At 44.7% G+C, this 18,127-nt stretch overlaps 1 protein-coding gene across 2 annotated transcripts in view; it reads right to left on the reverse strand.

Annotated features, from left to right (window-relative positions):
* Positions 1-4,487: 4,487 nt before the first annotated feature.
* The window catches only part of vip (vasoactive intestinal peptide), a 122,562-nt gene continuing 108,922 nt past the window's right edge, over positions 4,488-18,127 (reverse strand). For both annotated transcript variants that reach the window (XM_085979220.1, XM_085979221.1), the window contains exons 3-7: positions 17,682-17,822; positions 17,212-17,316; positions 15,323-15,448; positions 13,925-14,027; positions 4,488-4,931 (exon numbers count right to left, since the gene is read on the reverse strand). In XM_085979220.1, the coding sequence (XP_085835346.1) occupies positions 4,923-4,931; positions 13,925-14,027; positions 15,323-15,448; positions 17,212-17,316; positions 17,682-17,822 (484 nt within the window). In that variant the 3' untranslated portion in view covers positions 4,488-4,922. The remainder of the gene's footprint in view (positions 4,932-13,924; positions 14,028-15,322; positions 15,449-17,211; positions 17,317-17,681; positions 17,823-18,127) is intronic.

Here is an 18,127-nt window from a genome sequence, read left to right on the forward strand (position 1 = left end):
TGAGGATTTGTCACACTTTAGTGCCATTATTTTCTTCATTACTGTTATTTTGCTTACGTTAATTTTGTTGAGTCCCTGTCCTGTAAATTCTGATGCAAAATAATTATTCAACATGTCCGCCATTTCCTTATTATCATTGACAATATCACCGCTTTCAGTTTTTAAGGGGCCAACATTGCTCTTGACTATCCTCTTTTTCTAATGTAAGTGTAAAAAAGGGTTGATTTTGATATCCCTCGCAAGCTTCTTTTCATGCTCCCTTTTTGTAGCTCTGTCTGTTTTGTGACCCTTTGCTGTTCTTTGTATCTTTCCCATTCGCCAGGGTCTGTGCTTTTTTTTGCATTTTTGTATGCCCTTTCCTTTAGTTTTATGCTGTCCCTGACCTCTCTAGTCGTCCATGGCTGTTGTTTTTGGCAAATAGAGATCTTGCCCCTCAGGGGTATAAACTGGTTCTGTATCTTTTTGAACATCTCCCACTGATCTTCTGTTTTTACCCATTAACAGATTTGCCCAGTTTACTGTGGACAGTCTCTACCTCATCTCGTTGAAGTCGGCCTTACCTAAATCTAGAATCTTAATAGCTGTTTCGCATTTCTCCCTTTCAAACACTACATTGAACTTCGTCATGTTATGATCGCTATTAGATAAATGTTCACGCACCGTTAGGCTGTTAACTAAATCTGGCTCATCACTCATTACTTAATCTAATATGGTATCTTTTTCTTCTTAGGCAGTCCCTCGGAACCGAGGATGACTTGCTTTCACATTAAAAATGAGTTCTCAGGTGACTGATGAGTCCAATGCGGGACCTACAGTCTCTGTCACAGGTGGGGCAGACGGTGGTTGAAGGGGTGGGTGGGTGAGGTGCTTGGGTTGATGTGCGCTCCTTGCGCTTGGCTTCTGCTTGCTCCCGGCGAAGAGACTCGAGGTGTTCGGCGCCTTCCTGGATGCTTCTCCTCCACTTTGTGTGGCCTTGGGCCAGGGATTCCCAGGTGTCGGTGGGGATGTTACACTTTTTCAAGGAGGCTTTGAGGGTGTCCTTGAATCATTTCCTCTGCCCACCTGGGACTCTCTTGCCGTGCCGGAGCTCCGAGTAGAGCACTAGTTTTGGGAGTCTCGTATCTGGCATGTGGACAATGTGACCCATCCATCGGAGCTGATTGAGCGTGGTCAAAGCTTCGATGCTGGGGATGTTGGCCTGAGCGAGAACACTGACGTTGTTGCACCTATCCTGCCAATGGATTTGCAGGATCTTGCGGAGGCAGCGTTAGTGGTACCTCTCCAGTGCTTTGAGGTGCCTGCTGTACATGGTCCATGTCTCTGAGGCATACAGCAGGGCGGGTATCTGCTCTGTAGACCATGAGCTTAGTGCCGGGTTTGCAATATGGTATGCCCCCTTGTTGCCTCTAGGACATATTGTTGTAGAAAACTATCCCGGACACACTCAAGAAATTCACTACCTTTCTGACAGGTGCTAGTCTGCTTATCCCAATCTATATGAAAGTTAAAATCCCCCATTAAAACCACTCTGCCTTTACTACATGCTTGTCTAACTGCATTTATACAATCTAGCACGTCACAGCTGATACCAGGGAGCCTAGACACCCCCCGCACTAGAGGCTTAAATCCTTTCCAATTTCTTAATGCTACCCATAAAGTCTCCACTGCCTGCTTACCTCTCATTATATGATCTCTTATCCTTGAAGTGATTTCATTGTTAATCACTAAAGCTACATCACCCCCTCTACCATTTTCCCTATTTTTCCTGTAGAACCTTATAATCTGCTCCTTCCGACCACAAAAAACAGTTTGGAGATTTTGGGGCCTTTTTCGGAGCGGCTTCCAGCAGTCCCTTTAATGGTTAGGCTGTTCAAGAACCAGAAAGGCACATCGCAAGCTCTGACTCGGGTTAAAGAATTTACCAATCCGGGTCTGAAATGGGCGTGGGCACCCGATATTAGCCCCAATAGGTTTAGAAGTGGCCCGAACTCTGGTGCAGTTCAGACCTCTACCCTGTTAAATTAGTTATCATTACACCCATAAAATGGCCACCACAATGTTAAATTTAGATCCCTATGACGTATACTGTGAGGACACACATTCAAAATTGGCAGGCCTTAACCAAAGCTGGAGGTTAGAAAACAAAAATCTTACCCCACATGTGGAAACGTGAACAGGCTCTCGGCAGCTAAAGCTGTGACAATTTATTACTTTGAGAATGAGCTGGATAAATATCCGGGATTTAAAATTTCACTGTGCAATGTTACTAATGAATGTGAATCTATACAAAATTCCTTTGTCCACTATTTTAACAAAGCCTGGATTTTAGAAGCCTGCAGACTATAGGCGGAAGGAATGACTGAGGGAGATTAGGAGTTCCAAAGTGTTGAGGTCCTGGGAGAGGGGGAGTTAGAGTTAGAGGAGGAGTGAGAGAAACAGACTGTGAGAAAGAATGTTAGAGAATCAGTTAGAGAAGGAGGCTACGCAGTGAGCGTTAATTTGAACACAGGGCAGATATACGGAGGAAGAAAAGTGTGAGAGATGGGATGTTTGAAGTCCAGACAGATAAAATACAGGTAGCAATGACTAAGGATTGATAAAGTAAAGCTAATTCCTTTCCTGAACCTGGTGCCTCACTAGCGTGTGGTTCCACCCTTCAGCACCTCATCCAAGTGACCATTCTTCATTCTTGCAGCAAGTGTCACTGCCTGATGGTCAGGAGTGGGAATCCGAGCTAATATTTTCCCCACCAAAGCCTAGGGGAAGGGAGGCCGATTGGCACCCCAATTGATACTCTAGCTGATAGGGCTGACTTTCTATTGTTAAAATAATGTTACAAAACCTCTTCCTTTATTAACTTCAATCATCCTTCCACATTGTTATACACTCCAGTGGCAGTATAAGCACTAGGATCAAAGAATACTTATTTTATGAGTTATATATATATTTTTATAACTTTAACTGTATAAAGGTCCATTCTTTGTTGATTGAAAGGATTTCTGACACTTTAGGAAGGATGTCAAGGCCTTGGAGAGGGTTCCGAGGAGATTTACTCGAATGGTACCAGGAATGAGGGACTTCAGTGATGTGGAGAGACTGGAGAAGCTGGGATTGTTCTCCTTAGAGCAGAGAAGGTTAAGGGGTTTTGATCGAGTAGATAGGGAGAAACTGTTTCCACTGGCAGGAGGGTTGATAACCAAAGGACACGGATTTAAAGTAATTGTCAAAAAATCCAGGGGGGAAGATGAGGTGACTTTTTTTACTCAGCAAGTTATGATAATCTGGAATGCACAGCCTGAAAGGGTGGTGGAAGCAGATTCAATAACTTTCAAAAGGGAATTGGATAAATACTTGAAATTGGAAAACATTTGCAGAGCTACAAGGAAAGAATGGAGAACTGGGACTAATTGGAGAGCTCTTTCAAAGAGCCAGCGCAGGCACGATGGGCCCCTTCTGTGCTGTATGATTTAGTAAGGAAGCTATTGCCAGAAGCTCTCCCAATAGCTGAGTGAATTCTAGCAATAGTTGAACCACACGGACCAGGGATTGTACCTTTTTTATTCATTCACGGGATGTGCACATCACTAGCAAGGCCAGCATTTATTGCCCATCCCTAATTGCCCTTGAGAAGGAGGTGGTGAGCCGCCTTCTTGAACCGCTACAGTCTGTGATGCGAAGGTAGTCCCACAGTGCTGTTAGGGAAGGAGTTCAAGGATTTTGAACCAGCGTCGATGAAGGAACGGCGATATACTTCCAAGTCAGGAAATCCCTTGATACCCTTGCCTAACAATTGTATTAATCTCAGTTTTGAAACTTTCAATTGACCCCCAGCCTCAACAGCCTTTTGGGGGAGAGAGTTCCAGATTTCCATGACCCTTTGTGTGAAGAAGTGCTTCCTGACATCACCCCTGAACGGCCTGGCTCTAATTTTAAGGTGATGCCCCCTTTGTTCTGGACTCTCCCACCAGAGGGAAAAGTTTCTCTCTATCTACCCTATCATCTCCTTTAATCATCTTAAACACCTTGATTAGATCACCCCAGAATCCTCTTTACTCGAGGGAATACAAGCCCAGTCTGTGCAACATGTCCTCATAATTCGCTATCATTCTGGTGAACCTGCGCTGCACGCCCTCCATGGCCAAGATAAGCATGTGAGGGAGAAGGGAAGAGAGGGTTATGCTGATAGCGTTAGATGAAGAAGGATGGGAGGAGGCTCGAGTGGAGCATGAACGCCGGCATGGACTGGTTGGGCCGAATGGCCTGTTTCCGTGCTGTACATCCTATTTAATTCTATGCAATATATCCTTCCGGAGGTGCGGTGCCCGGAACTGAACACAGCGCCACAGGCAGGGGGTCTAACCAGAGCTTTATACAATGGTAGCATAACTTTCACCCCCTTGCATTCCAGCCCTCCCGAGGTAAATCTCCCCTTGCAGCTATAGCATTGACAGGGGAAGAAAATTAGATGCCACTTAATACGACAGTGATATAATTCAACAAAGTTTATAGTCTAAAGAAGAAAAAGATGACAAACGGGAAATTTCATTAATAGCCTTGAACACAACGGTTATGTTTACAGTGCAAATTAATACAGTGCGGCTATTACATGCTGCATCCAAAACATTTATTAGGTTGAGGCAGTAAAGGGATGTGGGACATTGCAGAGCGTATCTCAGTCCAAGGCTAAGGCTAATAGATAGATAGATATTATACAACTTTTAGGCAGAGGTTGACGGGGGAGGGGAAAGGATGCTATTTACAGTGTATAAACCGTGACTCTCATTTACAAGGAACTAAATAGGTCACCAAAACTGTCACTTCACAACATGTTGGTTTTTGGAGTTTGACATGGAAGGGTTCTCACTCCTGATTAATAGTGGAAAAAGGCTGTACGCAGTTTTGTTCAGTAAGTAAGACGTTCTTCAGAGATTCTGTTTAAAACAAAAACAGCAGCAGTTAGTCTGTGCAGACCTTTTTACTATCGGATGCTCAACACTTTGAAAAATTTCAGCCTCCCTTGGCAGGCCATCTGATAAAGTAATAACAACAGAAAATGCTGGAAAAACTCAGCAGGCCAGGCAACATCAGTGGAGAGAAATTAGAGCTGACGTTTTGGGTCGAAACCCTTTTTTAAAAAAAAGGGACATTTTGTAAGACAAGGAGCTAGTGAAGTACAACTAGACCTCCATGTTCTGAAACAAGTTGATTAAAGCCTTGCTTTATGCTCAAACCAAGTGTGTAGTGAGTTTTATTACGTCAGTCAGCACCTCCATTAGTGCAGCATTCCCTCAAAAATTTTCGGTTGATCAGAAAGAGGTTTTATGAAAGGTAGGTCATGCCTGACAAACTGATTGAATTTTTTGAAGAGGTGACTAAAGTAGTGGACAGGGGAATGTCTATGGATGTTATTTATATGGACTTCCAGAAGGCATTTGATAAAGTCCCTCATAAAAGACTGTTACCTAACATAGAAGCTCATGGAATTGAAGGCAAATTATTGACCTGGTTAGGAAATTGGCTAAGTGGCAAGAGACAGAGAGTAGGGATAATGGGCAGGTACTCAAACTGGCAGGGTGGCCCATGGTGATCTGTGTTGGGGCCTCAACTATTCACAGTATTTATTAATAACTTAGATGATGGCATAGAAAGCCATATATCCAAATTTGCTGATGACACAAAGATAGGCATCATTGTAGATGAAAGCATAAAATTACAAAGGGATAGAGATAGTGAATGGGCAAAACTGTGGCAAATGGATTTCAATGTACATAAATACTGTGGCAATAAGAGCGGGACAGAGGCTGGGTATTCTGCGACGAGTGTCTCACCTCCTGACTCCCCAAAGCCTTTCCACCATCTACAAGGCACAAGTCAGGAGTGTGATGGAATACTCTCCACTTGCCTGGATAAGTGCAGCTCCAACAACAATCAAGAAGCTTGACACCATCCAGGACAAAGCAGCCTGCTTGATTGGCACCCCATCCACCACCTTAAACATTCACTCCCTCCACCACCAGCGTACCGTGGCTGCAGTGTGTACCATCTACAAGATGCACTGCAGCAACTCGCCAAGGCTTCTTCGGCAGCACCTCCCAAACCCGCGACCTCTTCCACCTAGAAGGACAAGGGCAGCAGGCGCATGGGAACACCACCACCTCCAAGTTCCCCTCCAAGTCACACAGCATCCTGACTTGGAAATATATCATTCCTTCATCGTAGCTGGGTCAAAATCCTGGAACTCCCTCCCTAACAGCACTGTGGGAGTACCTTCACCATGAGGACTGCAGAGGGTGGCTCACCACCACCTTCTCGAGGGCAAGTAGGGATGGGCAATAAATGCTGGCCTTGCCAGCAATGACCACATACCAGGAACTAATAAAAAAGGCAAATTGAGGTCATCCACTTTGGACCTAAAAACGACAGAACAGGGTACTTTCTAAATGGTGAAAAGCTAAAAGCAGTGGAGGTCCAAAGAGACTCGGGGGTCCAGGTACACAGATTATTAAAATGTCATGAACAGATACGGAAAATACTCAAAAAGGCTAATGGAATGCTGTCCTTTATATCTAGAGGACTAGAATACAAGGGGGTAGAAGTTAAGCTGCAGCTATACAAAGCCCTGGTTAGACCACACCTGGAGCACTGTGAGCAGTTCTGGGCACCACACCTTAGGAAGGATATATTGGCCTTGGAGGGAGGGCAGCGTAGGTTTACCAGAATGATACCCGGACTCCAAGGGTTAAGTTACGAGGAGAGATTACACAAAGTAGGGTTGTATTCCCTAGAATTTAGAAGGTTAAGGGGTGATCTGATCGAATTTTTCAAGATATTAAGGGGAACAGATAGGGTAGATAGAGAGAAACTATTTCCGCTGGTCGAGGAGTCTAGGACTAGGGGGCATAGCCTAAAAATTAGAGCCAGACATTTCAGGAGTGAAATTAGAAAACACTTCTACACACAAAGGGTGGTAGAAGTTTGGAACTCTCTTCTGCAAACGGCAATTGATGTTAGATCAATTGTTAATTTTAAATTGGAGTTTGATAGATTTTTGTTAACCAAAGATATCAAGGGATACGGGCCAAAGGCGGGTATATGGAGTTAGGTCGTAGATCAGCCATGATCTCATCGAATGGCAGAACAGGCTCGAGGGGAAGAATGGCCGCCTCCTGTTCCTATGTTCCCTCAGTACTGTGCTGGGAGTGTCAGCCTGGATTATGTGCTTGAGTCTCTGGAGTGGGACTTGGACCCACAACCTTTGAAACACCAGTTTCAAAAGCTGCTTTTTAAGGCAATCGAGGCCAAGCCCACTTGCACGTGATTGGCTCAAGCATCAATCTCGTAGTGAGTGGCGGGGGGGGGGGGGGAGGGTGAACTTTAACCTGATCTGCCCTGCAGAAACTGATGCAATCCCACTAGATTCCCATGTTACACCCTGCCGCATCTTACTTTCCATTGACTTTAATGGAATGTAAATCCAGCAACGTGTAAAATGGGCATCTAATCTGATCGCATCAGTTTGCCGCAGGGCGAATTAGATTAAAATGACCCATAAATTAGAAATACATCACAAATACATCGCAATGAAACAGGTGGCGGGCTGACTAATGAATAGATATTTAAATAAAAAAGGGAAAGAAAGCCAGTGATTTTCCACTGGTTTCTTCTGATCTTGATAACTTGGTTTCTCCCCAAGGGATGGTACTTTGATAGTCCAATTGGTGGTCTCCAACTCGATGTATCTGGCCTCTACTGAACCTGTCCCTGCACACAGTAAATAAACAGATACCAGGAAAGAAACTCCATCACCACAATCAGTCGTGCCACACAAGTGCCAGGCAATGACTATCTCCAACAAAAGAAAGTCTAATCACCTCCCCTTGGCATTCAATGGGATTACCATTGCCAAATCCCCAACTATCATCCTGAGGGTCACCATTGATCAGAAATTCAACTGGACCAGCCACATAAATACTGTGGCTACAAGAGCAGGTCACAGGCTGGGTATTCTGCGGCGAGGGTCTCACCCCCTGACTCCCCAAAGCCTTTCCACCATCTACAAGGCACAAGTCAGGAGTGTGATGGAATACTCTCCACTTGCCTGAATGGGTGCAGCTCCAACAACACTCAGGAAGCTCCACACCATCCAGGACAAAGCAGCCCACTTGATTGGCACCCCATCCACCACCTTAAACATTGGCACCCCATCCACCACCTTAAACATTAACTCCCTCCACCACTGGCGTACTGTGGCTGCAGTGTGTACCATCTACAAGATGCACTGCAGCAACTCGCTAAGGTTTCTTCAAAAGCACCTCCCAAACCCATGACCTCTATCACCTAGAAGGACAAGGGAACACCATCACCTCCAAGTTGCACACCATCCTGACTTGGAAATATATCGGCCGTTCCTTCATCGTCGCTGGGTCAAAATCCTGGAACTCCCTCCCTAACAGCACTGTGGGAGCACCTTCACCACACGGACTGCAGCGGCTCAAGAAGGGGGCTCATCACCACCTTCTCAAGGGGCAATTAGGGATGGGCAATAAACGCTGGCCTTGCCAGTGATGCCCACACCCCATGAAAGAATAAAACAAAATTGCGCATGAGGGAAATTGTTAATAAAATATCAACATTGTAAAACCATCAATTTTAATACCATAAAATCCCACGGAGAACAGTTCAAGTTGAGCACTGCTTTCTGAAGAAGGCACCTTGTGATTAATTTTCAAATGATGAAAATGGTGCATCACACCTCAACTACTCTCGCATTATATCTATATTAATCCGCCAGGAACAGCTACAATCCATTCTAGGAGAAACTTAATTTAAAGAGAGCATGGGTCCGCATATAGGCGCTACGCTATTGTACCCCTAACTCTGACTCATATTCCTTTTGAAAGTAGCTCACGGCTGGGAGCATGGCATCGGTGAATTTATCCTCATGTCTGTAACAAGCCTTTCTAAAGCAGCTGTAAGACAATATTGTTATTGCCACAGTTAGGGTTTGTTTTATTTTCCAGTTACATAGTCCTACAGATTGCAAATCTGTTTAAATGAATGGAGCTGTTCCTTTTTTAAAAATTCAGTCTCAGGTTGTGGGCGTCGCTGGCAAGGCCGGCATTTATTTCCCAACTCGAGTTGCCCTCAGGCAGTGATGGTGCGCGACCTTCTTGAATCACTGGCTTGATATAACTGAGTGGCTTGCTAACCCACTTCAGTTAGAAGTCAACCATGTTGGTGCAGGACTGCAGTCACCTACAAGCCAGACCAGGTACGGGTGACAGGTTCCCTTCCCCACAAGGACATGAGTGAACCAGTTGGGTTATTATGACAATCTGACAGCTGTTAAACCATAGTGTGCCTGCAATGAGTCTATTCCAGACCCAGTATTGTACCATAGTGTACCTGCAATTAGTCTATTCTAGACCCAGTGTTGTACCATAGTGTGCCTGTAATTAGTCTATTCTAGACCCAGTGTTGTACCATAGTGTACCTGCAATGAGTCTATTCTAGACCCAGTGTTGTACCATAGTGTACCTGCAATGAGTCTATTCTAGACCCAGTGTTGTACCATAGTGTACCTGCAATTAGTCTATTCTAGGCCCAGTGTTGTACCATAGTGTACCTGCAATGAGTCTATTCTAGACCCAGTGTTGTACCATAGTGTACCTGCAATGAGTCTATTCTAGGCCCAGTGTTGTACCATAGTGTACCTGCAATGAGTGTATTCCAGACCCAGTGTTGTACCATAGTGTACCTGCAATGAGTCTATTCTAGACCCAGTGTTGTACCATAGTGTGCCTGCAATGAGTCTATTCCAGACCCAGTGTTGTACCATAGTGTGCCTGCAATGAGTCTATTCTAGACCCAGTGTTGTACCATAGTGTACCTGCAATGAGTCTATTACAGACCCAGTGTTGTACCATAGTGTACCTGCAATTAGTCTATTCTAGACCCAGTGTTGTACCAGTGTGCCTGCAATGAGTCTATTCTAGGCCCAGTGTTGTACCATAGTGTACCTGCAATTAGTCTATTCTAGACCCAGTGTTGTACCATAGTGTACCTGCAGTGAGTCTATTCCAGACCCAGTGTTGTACCATAGTGTACCTGCAATGAGTCTATTCTAGACCCAGTGTTGTGCCATAGTGTACCTGCAATGAGTCTATTCCAGACCCAGTGTTGTACCATAGTGTGCCTGCAATGAGTCTATTCTAGACCCAGTGTTGTACCTTAGTGTGCCTGCAATGAGTCTATTCTAGACCCAGTGTTGTACCAGTGTGCCTGCAATGAGTCTATTCCAGACCCAGTGTTGTACCATAGTGTACCTGCAATGAGTCTATTCTAGACCCAGTGTTGTACCATAGTGTACCTGCAATGAGTCTATTCTAGACCCAGTGTTGTACCAGTATGCCTGCAATGAGTCTATTCCAGACCCAGTGTTGTACCATAGTGTGCCTGCAATGAGTCTATTCTAGACCCAGTGTTGTACCATAGTGTACCTGCAATGAGTCTATTCTAGACCCAGTGTTGTACCATAGTGTACCTGCAATGAGTCTATTCCAGACCCAGTGGTGTACCATAGTGTACCTGCAATGAGTCTATTCCAGACCAGGTGTTGTACCATAGTGTGCCTGCAATGAATCTATTCCAGACCCAGTGTTGTACCATAGTGTACCTGCAATGAGTCTATTCTAGACCCAGTGTTGTACCATAGTGTACCTGCAATGAGTCTATTCTAGACCCAAGTGATGTACCATAGTGTGCCTGCAATGAGTCTATTCTAGACACAGTGTTGTACCATAGTGTGCCTGCAATGAGTCTATTCCAGACCCAGTGTTGTACCATAGTGTGCCTGCAATGAGTCTATTCTAGACCCAGTGTTGTACCATAGTGTGCCTGCAATGAGTCTATTCTAGACCCAGTGCTGTACCATAGTGTACCTGCAATGAGTCTATTCTAGACCCAGTGTTGTACCATAGTGTACCTGCAATGAATCAATTCTAGACCCAGTGTTGTACCATAGTGTGCCTGTAATGAGTCTATTCCAGACCCAGTGTTGTACCATAGTGTACCTGCAATTAGTCTATTCTCGACCCAGTGTTGTACCATAGTGTGCCTGCAATGAGTCTATACCAGACCCAGTGTTGTAAACATAGAAGTTAGGAGCAGGAGTACGCCATTCGGCCCCTCGAGTCTGTTCCGCCATTTAATGAGATCATGGCTGATCATCCAAATTCAGTATCTTGTCCCTGCTTTCTCCCCATATCCCTTGATCCCTTTAGCTTTAAGAAATATATCTAACTCCTTCTTGAATATATTTAATAAGTTGGCCTCAACTGCCTTCTCTGGTAGAGAATTCCACAGGTTCACCACTCTCTGGGTGAAGAAATTCCTCCTCATCTCAGTCCTGAATGGCTTGCCCCTTAGCCTTAGACTGTGACCCCTGGTTCTGGACTCCCCCGCCGTCCTCTCCTTGGATCCCTAATTTCCCTTGTTAGCCATGGTTCAGTCACTTTTTTGTTTTATTTTTATGCCAAACAGGGATGAACAAATTCTGTAGTTCATCCATGCAATCTTTAAATGTTTGCCATTGCCTATCCACCATCAACCCTTTAAGCAACATTCCCCAATCCATCCTAGCCAACTCGTGCCTCATACCATCGTAGTTTCTTTATATAAATTCAGGACCCTAGTCTCTGAGTCAACTACTTCACTCTCCATCTTAATGAAGAATTGTATCATATTATGATTGCTCCTCCCCAAGGGGCCTCGCACAACAACATTGCTAATTAATCCTTTCTCATTACATAATACCCTGTCTAAGATGCCCTGACCTCTAGTTGGTTCCTCGACATATTCGTCCAGGAAACCATCCCGTATACACTCTAGGAATTCCTCCTCCACAGTATTATTAATAATTTGGTTAGCCCAATCTATATGTAGATTAAAGTCACCCATGATAACTGCAGTACCCTTATTGCATGCATCTCTAATTTCCCATTTAATGCGATCCCCAACCTCAGCATTACTGTTTGGGGGTCTGTACACAACTCCCATTAATGTTTTCTGCCCCTTGGTATTTCTCAGCTCTACCCATGCAGATTCCACATCATCAGAGCTAATATACTTTCTTACTATTGTGTTACTCTCCTCTTTAACCAGCAATGTTACCCCACCTCCTTTTCCTTTTTGCCTGTCCTTCCTGAATATTGAATACCCCTGGATGTTGAACTCCCAGCCTTGGTCACCCTGGAGCCATGTCTCTGTAATTTCAATTACATCATATCCGTTTACATCTATTTGCACAGCTAATTCATCCACCTTATTATGAATGCTCCTCGCATTAAGACACAAAGCCTTCAGGCTTGTTTTTTTTAACACTCTTAGTCCTTTTAGAATTATTATTTACTGTAGCCCTGTTTGATTTACATCCTTGATTTCTCTGCCTTCCACTTTTGCTTTTCTCCTTCCTGTCTTTTGTTTCTATCCTTGCTTCCCTTTCCACTGTCTCCCTGCACAGGTTCCCAACCCCCTGCCATTTTAGTTTAAACCCCCCCCAACAGCAGTAGCAAACACTCCCCCTAGGATGTCAGTCCCGGTCCCGCCCAGGTGCAATCCGTCCAGTTTGTACTGGTCCCACCTCCCCCAGAACCGGTTCCAATGTCCCAGGAATTTGAATCCCTCCCCCTTGCACCATTCCTCTAGCCACGTATTCATCTGAAATATCCTTCTATTTCTACTCTGACTAGCATGTGGCACTGGTAGTAATCCTGAGATTACTACCTTTGAGGTCCTATTTTTTAATTTACCTCCTAACTCCCTATATTCAGCTTTTAGGACCTCATCCCAGTTTTTACCTATATCGTTGGTACCTATATACACCACAAAAACTGGTTGTTCACTGTCTCCCTCCAGAATGCCCTGCAGCTGCCCCGAGACATCCTTGACCCTTGCACCAGGGAGGCAACATACCATCCTGGAGTCTCGTTTGCGGCCGCAGGAACACCTATATATTCCCCTTACAATAGAATCCCCTATCACTATAGCTCTCCCAGTCTTTTTCCTCCCGTCCTGTGCAGCAGAGCCACCCATGGTGCCAGGAAGTTGGCTGCTGCTGCCTTCCCCCGATAGCACCATAGTGTGCCTGCAATGAGTCTATTCTAGACCCAGTGTTGTACCATAGTGTACCTGCAATGAGTCTATTCTAGACCCAGTGTTGTACCATAGTGTACCTGCAATGAGTCTATTCCAGACCCAGTATTGTACCATAGTGTACCTGCAATTAGTCTATTCTAGACCCAGTGTTGTACCATAGTGTACCTGCAATGAGTCTATTCTAGACCCAGTGTTGTACCATAGTGTACCTGCAATGAGTCTATTCTAGACCCAGTGTTGTACCATAGTGTACCTGCAATGAGTCTATTCCAGACCCAGTATTGTACCATAGTGTACCTGCAATTAGTCTATTCTAGACCCAGTGTTGTACCATAGTGTACCTGCAATGAGTCTATTCTAGACCCAGTGTTGTACCAGTGTGCCTGCAATGAGTCTATTCTAGACCCAGTGTTGTACCATAGTGTACCTGCAATTAGTCTATTCTAGACCCAGTGTTGTACCATAGTGTGCCTGCAATGAGTCTATTCCAGACCCAGTGTTGTACCTTAGTGTGCCTGCAATGAGTCTATGTAGACTTAACTGTTATATACTTTATTGAATTTACAAAGCATCTATCCAGACTAGCTCCTTTACCATAATGGACCTGCAACGAATTGTTTTACCATACTGTACTGTCTATATCTATATGAAATTACTAAGATTTGTTTTATGAAAATGGGTAGGTGACTGCTAATATTAAGCAAGTACAAATATCATGAACTATCTCCAAGTCTTATATGAGCAGCCTGGTGGAGAGATCTGTACCTACCAAAGCTGGAAGACGATTCAAAAATTCATCAACCGTCACACTGTCATAGTTCTCAACAAGCGGGGGCGTGTCTACGCCATTGGCTGCGTTTAGCTCTTCTTGGCTGGTGACAGATTGAAAACAGTGGTTGGGCACACAGAAGAATAATGGTGATGGCAATCATTTTCATTGCCTTGATCTGTTAGTTATAACAATTGATACACATTGAAGCACAGTTTAAAAATGGGTGGAACAATGGTGCTTAATCAACTCAAATGGAAATCTAGATGATGAAATAGAATACTTTGAATGGAACAATACAAAAATTGGTTTGATCCACTATACTACTGCATTAAATAGCAATACTGGGTTCTAATTACTGCTCCATCGGTAAGCCACTTTTGAAAGGCATTAGGTTAAGCAGTGTCCTTGCTGTAACCAGCACATTTTAGGTTGGGTTTCTTATGCCCATATTGGGAACTGTGTTGGTCTATGTTAGGGTCTCCAAAACCTCAGGGCTTTAGTGTCCTTAGTAGTCTCCTGAGCTATATTGCCCCTGGACCATAGCTATAAGACTAGAAAGAACTGGCATTTATATAGCGCCTTTCACAAACTCAGGACATCCCAAAGCACTTCACGGCCAATGAAGTATTTTTAAAGTGAAGTCACTGTTGTAATGCAGGGAAACACTCAGTGGCCAATATCCGACAGCAAGGTCCCACTAACAGCAGTCAGATATTTTAGTGATGTTGGTCGAGGGAGGAATATTGGCCAGGACACTAGGACAACTCCCCTACCCTTCGAATACTGGTCTTTTACATCCGCCTCAGAGGGCAAACAAGGTTTTAGCTCATCCAAAAGACAGCACCTCTGACAGTGCAGCACCCCATCAGTACTGCACTGCACTAGAAGGTGCTATGTAAATGTAAGTTGTTGTTGCACTGACATGTCAGATCATGTGCTCAAGTCTCTGGAGTGGGGTTTGAACCCACTACCATCTGACTCAGAGACCAGAGTTCTACTGATTAACCAGGTGTCAGCCGTGGCTCTGATACAAGAGGGATAGGATAGAGAGCAAGAGAAACTTTACATAGAGGATCTCGAGGCTGTGGACTGCGGTCCCAGAGTTAGAGACTGAAGCAGCAATGTTTAAGAATAAGATGGAAAGTTAAGAAAAAGGGGGATAAAGGAACATGGGAGCAGAGCAGGCACATGGGATTAGGACACTTCTCCTGTGGAAGATAAACACCAACATGGAGTGGCTGGGCCGACCGGCTTGTGTCCGTGTTGTCATTTCGATGCAACTGTAGACCAGGGCACACCCAAAAGCAATTCGTATTGACACAACAGTGGCAGCATAAATCTAGCCTCACTGCCTCTTGAATACACTGATCTTTGGTCCAGATTTATTTCCAGTACCTTCTCTTGCCGGCCAGTAAGCTGTTGATATATTTTTTCACTGCCATCTGTTTTCGGATCCGGCTGTAGTTGTCGGTGAAGACAGCATCGGAGTGGCGTTTGACCGGAACCTGCGCATCCGGGGCACTGTTTGTCACCAAGAAGAGCGTCATCAGTCCGAGGTGCCCGGGCCAAGCACCTGGGCCAGGTAAAGGTTGAAAACTCCCTCCGTTAAACCTCCCCCATCCCGGTAACAGATTACACACGATACGATCTCAGGGAACTCATCTGCGAGAATATTTTTTAACAAGGGGGAAATGCCTCCTGTCAAATCTTTAAATGTTGTGGTGAAACCGTGAATAAGTTCCAAAAGAACGGCTTTTAGATTCAGCCAAACATATTAAAGAGAGGAAATCTTCAGCAATACACCTCCCACATCATCACACCTGCTCATAGAATCTTACAGCACAGAAGGAGACCATTCGGCCCATCGTGCCTCTGCCGGCTCTTTGAAAGAGCTCCCCAATTAATCCCACTCTTTCCCCATAGGCCTGCAAATTTTTACTTTTCAATTCCCGTTTGAAAGTTACTATTGAATCTGTTTCCACCACCCTTTCAGGCAGTGCATTCCAGATCACAACAACTCACTGCATTAAAAAAATCTCATCTCCCCCGGTTCTTTTGCCAATTATCTTAAATCTGTGTCCTCTGGTTACCCACCAGCAGTTTCTCCTTGTTTACTCTGACCAAAACCTCTCATAATTTTGAACACATGTATTAAGTCGTCCCTTAACCTATTGACCAAAGAACCTATCCTTTATTCACTGAAATGATAAATACATTATAAAACACATTAGACCATTTCATTAGAAATACAGAAAGTCTTCACCCATGCATTTGCCACATCATTATATTCATCTATTACAACACCAATCCATTTGTGAAAGACACATAGAATTTATTGGAGGTGATATTGACTTATACAGTTTAACTGTATTCCACCAACTTTTTGTAAGGGATTGGTCAGGACACTGGTCATAACTCCGCTGCTCTTCTTCGAAATAGTGCCATGGGATCTTTTACATCCACCCGAGAGAGCGGGTGGGGCGTCAGTTTAATGTCTCATCCGAAAGACGGCACCTCCGACAGTGCAGCACTCAGTGTCAACACTGGGGTGTCAGCCTGGACTTATGTGCTTAGTGGGACTTGAACACACAACCTACTGACTCAGAGGCGAGACATCAGGAGAGACTTCCCCGAGTCTGCACTGGGTTACCCAGACACATCAGGGAGGCCAGTATCTACCTGTAAAGGAACATTTCAGATTTTCCGCCATTTAACTCAATGCAGGACAGTCCCCATGGTTCCATTGCAGGCGTGTATTCAGCCCAATTCTCCGATATCTACAGCACTCAGGTGACCTAGTGCACAACCCAAGAAAATCTACCCCATCATGAGTTGGGCTTGTGTCTGCTTCTATGGCCGCTGGTAATTTCTGGCCTAAAGTGACCATAGAATTTCGTCCCCCTCAGTATTGAACAGGACGCCTTTTTTTCTTGGTAAAACAACATAGTGATTCTCTCAGTTCTACTTGTAAAATGTGATATGTTACCTGGATGCGCCACGCTCTACCATGTTGACTATTGAAATCACAAATTCAAGGAGTAATTTGCTCAGCACTTTAAACCATCCCGTTGTTTAGTCTGTTTAAAATTGGGGTGTATGCCCCCTACCTGATGCTTATAAACTCTTTGCGTATCCACTGAGAGTTGTGAGTGCTTGATGGTCTTGCTCCTACTCCTACACTCAGTGCCATCTGTACGGTTCAAATAGATCCAACCGCAGAGCAAATAGCAGGGAGCTCCCAGTGTCTTGTGTCCCCACCCCTCTGAGCCCATGTGTCCACATACCTGACCCTTTTTCCTATCAGCGATTCTAGATATCTCCTGGCTGATAACTGGCCCAGCAGTTTGCTGTACCCGCTGGTGAAAAGGCCATCTGCGTGTCGCGTTGTTCTAGTGAAAAGGGAAAAAGAAACACAGTTTCATTGAATAACTAGGCCTTGGCTGATTTATAGAAAGAATGGTAAATTCTGAAACACAAACAATGCTGGAAAGACGCGACAGTTGGATCAGCATCTGAGAGAAGCGGCTCTCTGGTCTCCGCCCCAAGCATTGGCCAGCCTTCCCTTCCACGTCTATAATCCACTTGCTGTTTATTCCCAACATTTATACACACACACACACACACAGCTCAGTGTGGCTGGCCTGGGTGTAGTCATGTTCTCGATTTATATTCTAGACCAGTCGAATAAGCAGTTTGAACTGCATTTTTGAGGTGTACAACATTTGGAAGCTCCTGGACATTGTGGGTCACTCACCTTGGGATGCCTGCGGGCAACTGGTAATAGAATTTGTCGCCGTCAGACAAGGGGCTTTGGTAAATGTCACTGTCAGCTTTCACCGGTAATTGTGACTGGTCCTCATCGGTCTGTCCATCGAACCCAACGGAATTTCCCAGTCTAGGAATTAGAAGTAGATAGAATCAGTGCAACCATAAGCAGCACCGGTATAACCACAGACAGCCCCGGTGCAACCACAAGTATCATTCGTATAACCAGAACAAGCAGCAGCCCAGCCACAAACATGCATCGGTATAAGCTTAAACAGCCCAGCCACAAACATGCATCGGTATAACCTTAAACAGCCCAGCCACAAACATGCATTGGTATAAGCTTAAACAGCCCAGCCACAAACATGCATCGGTATAACCTTAAACAGCCCAGCCACAAACATGCATTGGTATAACCTTAAACAGCCCAGCCAC

Source organism: Somniosus microcephalus, chromosome 3 (genome assembly GCF_052327205.1).
Source record: "Somniosus microcephalus isolate GS21.2 chromosome 3, FLI_Smic_1.0, whole genome shotgun sequence".
NCBI classification, from domain to species: Eukaryota; Metazoa; Chordata; class Chondrichthyes; order Squaliformes; family Somniosidae; genus Somniosus; species Somniosus microcephalus.